The following is a 9927-nucleotide window of genomic DNA, read 5'->3' as shown; positions in this document are numbered from 1 at the left end:
GAGAGGGTTTGAGATTGCAGAGTCATATCAGTTGTAGGCAGGGAATTCAGTTAGGTATTTGGCTTGAACACCTGAACTTAAACACTGTAAAACACTATATTAACGAAGTGTGGCTGTTCCTGGATGGAAATTGCTTGTAGGCAGGGAAATTCCCATTTACATAGGAATGTTGCCGTCAATCTTTCTAGGATTCTTTAGAAGTGTCGGTACTTTTTAGTATTTCAGATTGGCAAGTAAAGCTTAACTATGTTTCCCTAGTATTTATAAGATCATATCATTTTTATAATTGGACCATATGGTGTCTGTGCCTGGTTGAGATGTGACCTTTTAAACGAGATATTACAAGTTATGTGCAACAATAATGATGAATTGTTGTACTCTGAAGAAGAAGATGAAGATGATTATGATGATGATTCTCTGCTTGGTGCTAACAAATGTGAGTAGCAACAAAATTACAGACTAACACTTTGTTTGGATTGAAGGAAATGGAGGAAAAAGAAGGGAAGGGAAATGGAGGGATTGATTATCTTTCATTTGGATAATAAATGAGGAAGGAAAGGAATTGGAGGGCATAGAAATGGAATGATTAAATTGTAAGAAATTAATCTCTCCATTGGAAGGAAAAGTCATCTTTCTTCCCTCTCCTTCTTTTCTTTCCCATTTCTTTATCCGAACACACCGTAAGACCCAAAACCAAAGGCATGGGCGGAGCAATTCCACTCAGTGTTGATGATGTGCAACACAAAGAAGAATCACTTGCAGGTGACTGATTTATGGAATGATTGGCCAAATGGTCGTAACTTGAACCTCATTCAAAAACAATTGGGCAAGTTACTGTTTGATGTAGAATGGAATAGTGGCACTTCTTACTATTACTGTAATTCTCTCCTGAGTTTATGATTAGTACGTACAAGTTAGTAAACCCATCGGGGGATTCGTCTGAGTTTGTCTTGTCAAATGACATGATTCGGAAGTAGTTTGATTGGATACTTAGATATAGCTATGCTTGTTTATTTAAAGTAGTAGTTTGATTGGATATAGCTATGCTTCAATGCTTGTTTATTTTAGGTACTGTATGATTTTAGATTGCATTATACAATGATAGTCTCCTCATTTACCTTTCTTTTGAAATTTCATACCCTAAATTTCTAACCAACTAGTTAATGCCTCTTCAAGATTCCATCACCGATTGAGAAATCAACAAAAAGATCAATAGCAATTTAATCAATGACTTGATTTTTTATTCATCAAATTAGTGATTTACCATATTTTTAAATTAAATGATAATTATGAAAAAATTTCACTTTGATGCCTTAAGGTTTAATATAATTACATTTACACTTTAGTGATGTGGTTCTAATAATTCCTCTTTGGTGCTGTGACCTTTTAAACTTTGTTTCACTATAGTGTCTTGTAATTTGACAATTTCACTTTGGTGGTGCCTAGAAATATACTCAGTTATATTAATACTCATTTTAAAAACGAAATTTTTTTTATCTTTGTAGTCTTATTTGATTACGTTCAAAATTGGACAAAACCGTTATTTTAAGTATTGGTTTTGCCTTAAAACCGCTACTTGAAATAAAAGTTTATCCCATAACCACTACTTGAAGTAGTGTTTTCCACTCTCGAAAAAGAAAAAGAAAGTGTTTTCCACAAAACCGCTAAAGTCCGTAATAAATGAAAAATTAACTGTGAAACTATTGTTAATTTGTTATGGAACAGATGCAATATACTTGTAAATTGTAATAGGGATTTTGCCCGATCACTTTTGTCTTTTATTAACTGAAAATTAACAAAGTAAAAAGTGGGTTTATGCCAATTAATTGGAAAGAAAGCTGGGATGATAAGACGCAGTTGATTGTGGATAATACTCTCAAAATAAAGATAGAAAAGTCCATAGAATAGCCCAGAATGATGGATTGTATTCTGAAAGAGAAGATGAAGACGACGATTATTATGATGATTTTCTGCTTGGTGCTAACAAATGCGAGCAGTAACAGAATTACAGAGAAAAAAGACGAAGACCCGAAACCGAAGCCATGGCCGGAGCAATTCCACTCAGTCTTGGTGATAAACAACACAAAGAAAAATGAATTGCAGGTGACTGATTTATGGTATGATTGGCCAAATGGTCGTAACTTGAATCTCATTCAAAAACAATTGGGTAAGTTACTCTACGATGTAGAGTGGAATAATGGCACTTCTTACTATTATACACTTGATGCTACTTCTGAATGCCGGACAGTTCTTTTCGATGTGGGAATTTTGAGACCCAATTGGCTTGAAGGCGCTACTTATCTGGGTCAGCAACATATGGATGGGTTTCTTTGCAATGTTTGGCAGAAAGTGGATTTTCTTTGGTACTATGAGGATGTTGTAACGCGCAGGCCTGTTTACTGGCTCTTCTATACTGGTATATTTCTTTTTGGGCTTTGCGGATTTTCTTTCTTCTGTGATGTGCTTGATTGTTTGTTATTGAATAGTGAAAAAACCCCGAAATCGATTTGGTTTGTTATTTGGCAGGTAGAGCTGTTCATGTGATAACCTTTGAAGAGGGTGCTGTCCTGGAGGATTCGCAGTGGCAGGCCCCGGTTTACTGCTTTAACAAGAAGGAGGAGAAGGAGGAGCAGCAGCAAATTGATGGATACCCACATCAGTTTCTTAGAGATATAATGCCACTGGTCTTTACATGATTTCTTTTGTGTTTCTGTTTTTTTTATGCTGCTGCTGTTTCTTGTGGTTTTTCTTTAGTTTTCGGTATAGGTTTATTTGTGTGGACTTTGCTTTCTGTGTCAATGGTGTTGAATAAATTAGATTAACTTATCAATGTATCTTGCATTGATGATCTTGATTTATCAGAAAGTCACACAGCATCGTCAGCATGTCTGCTCACTAACAATTAGACGAGGGTGGCTAGTAACTGTTATGATCTCCTTTCAGATGTTTGCTGGATGCCTTTCGAGCTTTTGTAATTGGATGAATGGGAAAGATCCCCTAGACTATAACCTGATATGTTCATGTTGACATCTTTTAGACTTGAACGCTTTGGCAAAGAGCCTAGGGGAATCTTTGAAATTGACCTCCCTCTGAGAAAATGATGTCAATTGTATTAAGAGAGGGTTTGAGATTCCAGAGTCATATCAGTTGTAGGCAGGGCATTCAGTTAGGTATTTGGCTTGAACCTGGCTGGACTCAAACACTGTATAACACTATAAGAAGTGTGGCTGTTTCTAGATGGATTTTGCTTGTAGGGCAGGGAAATTCCCATTTACATAGGTATGTCACAGTCAATCTTCCTAGGACTCTTTAGAAGTTTTGGAACTTAATAGTATCCAATATGGACAAGTAAAGCTTTAACTATGTTTCCCTAGTATTTACAAGATCATACTACGGTATCATTTTTTCAATCGGTCCATATGGTGTCTGTAGCAAAGGCTTCAGCTTGGGAGTAGTAATTGCTGCAATCCTGCTGGAAAATTAACCAGAGTGATGATTATCTGTGAGTCAGTCTTTGTTCTTGGATTAGTTGTAGGGGTAGACTCTTTAAAAGTATCTGATAATCTGATATGGTCACGCCAAGCTTCTCTATGCTTCTCTATTACTTATAAGATCATACCCAAGCATTAATATATACATGTCTAACATGAATACATCAATACAAGTGAGGGTTGGACCGTTGGAGCAACAATGATCAAATATGTAAGCTGCTACGATATGGTCCTGGGTTACTCTATGTGAAAGCTAAGAGTCTGACTTGCATCTTGTTCATGGTTGGCCTGCTTCTGGTAGCCGCAATAGAGCTGGATAAATTATTGTTGCAACGCCTGAAGGGCTGAAGGTAGTTCTTGGGTAAGATTGAGATGAGCAGTGAGCTGTAGAATGAAAAGGCTTGTAACTGGAGATTTTACTTGCTTTTCTCAGGACCATGGAAAAAGACAGAAATAGGTGTACCTGTAATAATTAGCAGAAACAATGGAAGGGATTAGAATACAGCTCCTTGTCACCGTTTGAAGGGCTTGCCGGCGACCAAAGGGTTGATTCGGCCGCCGGCGAGCAATTTTAGAAGAATAATGTAGAGCGAGTTGGGTGTGAGGCTGTGTCTGATCCCAATTTTTATTCATTTTGCTTACTTGAGTTAGTAGTGACATAATTATACTTTAGTGCCTTGTGGTTTTAATATTTTCACTTTGGTGTCATGACCTTTTCAACTTTGTATCACGCATTATGGTGCCCTGTTGTTTTATGATTTCACTTTGGTGCGTTGATTGTTATATACTACATTGGTTTCTTATTTTGTGCAACTTTTGCCGTAACGGGATATTACTAGTTATGTCTTATGTGCAACAAAAAAACTCTTTCTTTTATAGTAATTTTTTTTGTGTAAATTTACTAACAAACCCTTGTTTTAATATAATTAACACCTTAAATCATATGATATTAACTTATCATCTACGGATTTTTCACGAAATACCCTGGGTTATCACTTAATTTACCATATACCTATCAAAGTTTTCAAATTCAACATATACTCATGAGTTTCATGAAAATATCACCAAATACCCTAAGTGACTAACGCCTTTAACTCCGTTAGTTATTAAGGTTAATTATGCTACGTGACAATCTTTGATTGATTCTCATTTAAATCATTTAATTAATTATGTACTTTACTTCTCGTTCCATTTTTTAATTCCCGTGAAATTTGACAATGAGAAAAACATTAAGGGACAAAGGAGTATATATAATAGTATAAAATAGAGACTAGGCAGTAGGCCCTATCATTTTTGTCTTTTATTACCAGAAATTAACAAGTGAAAAATGTGTTTATGATGTGGTTAAAAAAAAGAGAGAGCTGTGATGATAAGGCACAACTGTTTGTGGATGATACTCTAAAATTAGAGACACATAGCCAAGAATGATGAATTGTATTCTGAAGAAGAAGATGAAGATGATGAGTATGATGATGATTCTCTGCTTGATCTTAACAAATGCGAGTAGTAACAGAATTACAGACGAAGACCCAAAACCAAAGGCATGGCCAGAGCAATTCCACTCAGTGTTGGTGATGAACAGCACAAAGACGAATCACTTGCAGGTGACTGATTTATGGTATGATTGGCCAAATCGTCGTAACTTGAATCTTATTCAAAAACAATTGGGCAAGCTTTTGTACGATGTAGAATGGAATAATGGCACTTCTTACTATTATACACTTGATGCTACTTCTGAATGCCGGACAATGCTTTTTGAAGTGGGAATTTTGAGACCAAATTGGCTTGAAGGTGCTACCTATTTGGGTCAGCAACATATGGATGGCTTTCTTTGTAATGTTTGGGAGAAAGTGGACTTCATTTGGTACTATGAGGATGTTGTTACGCGCAGGCCTGTTTACTGGCTCTTCTATGATGGTATATTTCTTTTTTTGGTTTTTCAGACTTTCAATCTTCTGTGATGTGCTGGTTAGTTTGTTATTGAAAAGTGAAAAACCGTGAAATTGTTTCGGTTTGTTATTTGGCAGGTATAGCCACTCATGTGATGACCTTTGAAGAGGGTGCTGTGCTGGAGGATTCCCGGTGGCAGGCCCCGGTTTACTGCTTTAACAAGGAGGAGAAGCAGCAGCAAATTGCTGGATACCCACAGCAGTTTCTTAGAAATACAATGCCATTGGCCTTTACATGATCCTTTTTGTTTCTGTATTTTTTTTAATTGTTTATTTATTTATTTTTTATTTTTTTTTAATGCAGCTGCTGTTGTTTCTTGTGTTTTTCCTTTAGATTTTGCTTGGGTTCATTTGTGGATTTTGCTTTTATGTGTCAATGGTGTTAAATAAACTAGATTAACTTATCAATGTATCTTGCATTGATGGTCTTGATTTATAGCCATAGTGATCATATGTCAGTTAGTCAGTGTTCTTAGATTTTTTCTGATATGGTCACGTCAAGCTTCTCTATGCCTTAGTTCCCTATTACTTAAAGATCATACCCAAGCATCAATATATACATGTCTAACACGAATACATCAATACAAGTGGAGAGTTGGAGCAACAATGATCAAATATGTAAGCTGCTACGATATGGTCCTGGGTTACTCTCTGTGAAAGCTGATAGCCTGTCTTGCTCCTTGTTCATGGTTGGCCTGCTTCTGGTAGCTAAATAGAGCTCGATGAATTAAAGGCTTGTAACTGGAGATTTTACTTGCTTCAATTCCTGTCTTGGCAGTTGCTACCATCAAATGCAAAATTTAGAAACTAATTCACACCGGAATATCTGTCAACATAACAGGTAATCTACGGATACATTCTTCCTTTGTACATTTCTATTTGGTGTTACTATGGAGTAAGAATGTTTGATGTTTTGTTCAAAGGCTACAGAAATGCAGTATAACAAAAGTCAAATACTGGGCTTAAATAATTAAAATTTCAGTCCTAAATCAACCTGATTGAACACAATATATAAATTCATTCTTAAATATGGGGTTGACTCGGATGCTCCTGCCTTCTATTATTGTCCCGCGTGGACTGCTCTGTATTTGTATCTGTGGGCAGCATAGAGGAAACCACAGAAATTGATAATACTGAGTCCTGTAAGAAGCCAGTAAAAATAATCAAATCTTCCTGTGTTGATATTCTGGGATAACCAAGAATGGCCCTTTGATTCATTATCTGCGGTGGCAGCTTTAACAATATTGTTCAAAATGGTTGCAGCAAAGCAACCCAAACCCCCAGCTACTGCTGCATAGGCAGATCCAATGCTTCTCATGGCATCAGGAGCCTCCTCGTATAAGAACTCCAGCAATCCCACAATGCAGAAGACTTCAGCTATTCCGATGAGGCAGTACTGTATTAGCAGCCAAAAAGCACTCAGATCTGGCATTGGACTTAGAAAGCTGGACTCATACCCATGTTTTATTGCATAATTTCTCCTGAACCTCTCAAACACCCCAGCCCATGCGACTGAGAGGATAGAGATTACCATGCCAATGCCAACCCTTTGAAGCTGAGAGGCTCCATGAGGATGTCCTGTGATGCGCCTTGATATTGGGACAAATATGTAGTAATAAAGGGAAAGCACAAAGAATATGCTTAGGGCAGGAAACACAGGCATGCAGGTCACTGGGACTTTGAGACGGCCTATGTGAGTATTCAAAGTGTATGCTTGTTGAACAGACAGAGTCAAGAACTCTGTTAAGATGAGACTCAGCATAATGGTGCTAGCTGGTATTGGCAAGAGTTTTAGCAAAATTTTGACTTCCTCCACTTGAGTTACTGTGCAAAGCTTCCAAGGGTTTGGATCTGGGCCATCTTCCGGCAACTTTAGGGCTGCTTTGTCCAGACATCTACAGCAGCAGTATGTTCGTTATTATTATTATTATTATTATTATTATTATTATTATTATTATTATTATTATTATTATTATTATTATTATTATTATTATTATTATTATTATTATTATTATTATTATTATTATTATTATTATTATTATTATTATTATTATTATTATTATTATTATTATTATTATTATTATTATTATTATTATTATTATTATTATTATTATTATTATTATTATTATTATTATTATTATTATTATTATTATTATTATTATTATTATTATTATTATTATTATTATTATTATTATTAGTTTGTGGGACTGAATGATTGTTAATAAAAGTGGGAACGAGGTCGTTTACCTGAAGTCATCAGTGTGTTCAATTTTTGCACTGCCTTTGATAGCAGATCTTTTTCCTGGAAGCTCATACAAGCCAACCATCTCACTGCTGGAGAAAGAAGCATTTCTTTTTCTGAAGGCTGCAACCAGAACTTGTGCGATGCGTGTCAAAGGGCTGCCCCCGGGCAACCTATGCCTGTAAGTAGGAGTGCCGATAAAGAATAGTGCATTAGAGATGCCCATACCCAAGGCTAACGAACCAAACGCGGATCCCCATCCATAGTGCATTTGTATATAGACGACTGCAGTAAACGCTATGATAGCCCCGAAGGTGACAGACAGATAGAATACGTTGAAGAACTTGTCCAGGTGAGCTTTGTAATCTCTACTTCTTTCATCAAATTGATCAGCTCCGAACGAAGAGACACACGGCCTTATGCCTGCTGCTCCGAACCCTGTTATATAGAGAACCGTGTTGAGGAATAGCATTTGCCATGGCTTCGCCGGCTCACAGTTTCCTAGAAGGATTGCTATCTGATCACATTGTTCTTGGCTTGGCAGAAACAACTTCATAGTTGCACATAACGTTATCCCTGTTAACCCCTTCAAATTCAATGCATACAAGAAAAATCAGAGAAAAATTTAACTAAAAATAATGAATCTATTGGAAATTGCAGGAGATAAAGAAGGGATGATCTGATTCAGGTACGAAAGTGGTTACCAAAAGATAGATGGTTGTAAAAATTGCAATAGTCCAATATCGACCAAGATAAGCATCAGCTAGAAAACCACCGAGTACAGACGACACTTGTGATATTCCCAGGAAATTATTGACGGCATTGGCAGAACTCGAGAAGGGCCGATGCATAACATAGAACATAAAAGCAACCATGTTCACTGATAAACCAAAGTAAGCCATTCTCTCAGCCATCTCGTTTCCTGCAAGAACGGTAAAAACATGAAAGAAACAATCCTTCAGTGAACTTGAACCAGTAAAATCTGAAAAATTATCGTAAGAAAAAAGCAGAGTAAAAGTACCAAAGATGAAAAAAGCAGCAACCCAACCACCAGTCTTAGAAATATCAGCTTCAGACATGGGTTTCCGGTGAAGGTTAACAGGAGTACTCCCTACGGTATAACCTCCACCAAGTGCACCTCGTCTGTCGTCGGACTCGATGAAATAGGTTCCAAGCTTCTTTCTCTTGAAATTTTGCATAGAAGTTGGTGTTCCAATGACTTGATCTTCAGGAGACCTGATTTCTCTACTACCCATTTCAGCACCAAAACTTCTAACTTGTTACTCTACAGAAAAAAAGTCACTGATTTCTCACCACTAAGATTATAGAATTAGGATCATGCCAAAGTTAATTTTGTGCTTGGTTGTGGTACAAAAGATGTGAAGGCTGCAGTGTGTATGTATGGGCCTTTGCTATACAAGATGCATCACATTAATGTTGAGATAGCAAGGTCTGTTAGTTGATGGTTGAACAGGTATTTAACTCCCCTTCACAATCCTTATCATTTATGTTTGTCATTTCAATTTTTCATTTTAAATTACTGAATGGCTTTTTTTTTTTTTTTTTTTTTTTTTAATTACTGTATTTATATTTTGTACAGAAATAAAGGATCGATATTCTATCCCCAGATAACTTGTGAAATAGAAAGCATAAGATTATTAAGATACCATTGTTGCATTTGTTTATTAGAGTAGTAATGCAATCTATTCTTCCATTTTTTTTAAGAAATAGTTTTATAGATTTTTGTGCTTGTTAATGTACAAATTTGAACATTTACACTAATAAAAATTCAATAATTTTTTTTATTGTAAAGTAGGAAAAAAAAAATCAATTACAAGTATATTTTACAAATAACATTTTTATTATGAAGTTGATAAAAATGACCATAGTAATACATGTAAATAGCGTTAAAGTCAATACTAATATAAAACAATCAATAACAAAAAAGTGGAGTGACTATTAACTTCTTAATGCGGCTAACAATTACAACAGATAATTATTAGTCGCTACTTGTTGAATTGCAGTATAGAATTTTGTCCACTGCAATAATCTCTTATTTGTTGGTTGTTCGCATTTATGATCCAACTGCAAGGCCATTTATATTGCGATTATATATTTCCGTAGAAATACAAATGCTGGTTTGCCCTACATTTTGACTTAATGGAAACTTTGACCACCACCCCATTAATGTGTACTTCACCTTATTTTTACGAGTACATGATAAAAAGTTACTACGTACTCCGTA

The 9927-nt window shown here is 35.9% G+C and overlaps 3 protein-coding genes across 4 annotated transcripts; 2 read left to right on the top strand and 1 right to left on the bottom strand.

Moving 5' to 3' along the window:
• The first annotated feature begins 1754 nt into the window (after positions 1–1754).
• Positions 1755–2830, top strand: LOC110711951 (uncharacterized protein At4g14100-like). Of its 2 annotated transcripts, XM_021890400.1 has the most exons (3): positions 1755–2167; positions 2249–2416; positions 2527–2830. In XM_021890400.1, the coding sequence occupies exons 1-3, from the start codon at positions 1915–1917 to the stop codon at positions 2694–2696; spliced, it is 591 nt and encodes a 196-aa protein (XP_021746092.1). In that variant the 5' UTR covers positions 1755–1914; the 3' UTR covers positions 2697–2830. The 2 variants fall into 2 exon arrangements, with proteins under 2 accessions (XP_021746092.1, XP_021746084.1); XM_021890392.1 differs by having other exon boundaries at positions 1759–2416.
• Positions 2831–2931: 101 nt separating this feature from the next.
• On the top strand, positions 2932–6138 carry LOC110711966 (uncharacterized protein At4g14100-like). The gene is made up of 2 exons (XM_021890411.1): positions 2932–5408; positions 5519–6138. The coding sequence occupies exons 1-2, from the start codon at positions 4916–4918 to the stop codon at positions 5677–5679; spliced, it is 654 nt and encodes a 217-aa protein (XP_021746103.1). The 5' UTR covers positions 2932–4915; the 3' UTR covers positions 5680–6138.
• A 127-nt stretch (positions 6139–6265) lies between these two features.
• LOC110711942 (protein NRT1/ PTR FAMILY 6.1-like) lies at positions 6266–9153 on the bottom strand. The gene is made up of 4 exons (XM_021890383.1): positions 8704–9153; positions 8387–8604; positions 7688–8268; positions 6266–7335 (listed from the first exon to the last, which is right to left on the bottom strand). Exons 1-4 carry the CDS (start codon positions 8936–8938, stop codon positions 6501–6503), a joined length of 1869 nt encoding a protein of 622 aa, XP_021746075.1. The 5' UTR covers positions 8939–9153; the 3' UTR covers positions 6266–6500.
• Between the last annotated feature and the right edge of the window lie 774 nt (positions 9154–9927).

Source organism: Chenopodium quinoa, unplaced genomic scaffold, assembly GCF_001683475.1.
Source record: "Chenopodium quinoa cultivar QQ74 unplaced genomic scaffold, ASM168347v1, whole genome shotgun sequence".
NCBI classification, from domain to species: domain Eukaryota; kingdom Viridiplantae; phylum Streptophyta; class Magnoliopsida; order Caryophyllales; family Amaranthaceae; genus Chenopodium; species Chenopodium quinoa.
Note: the sequence above shows the minus strand (reverse complement) of the source record. Positions and strands in the feature narration are given on the sequence as shown.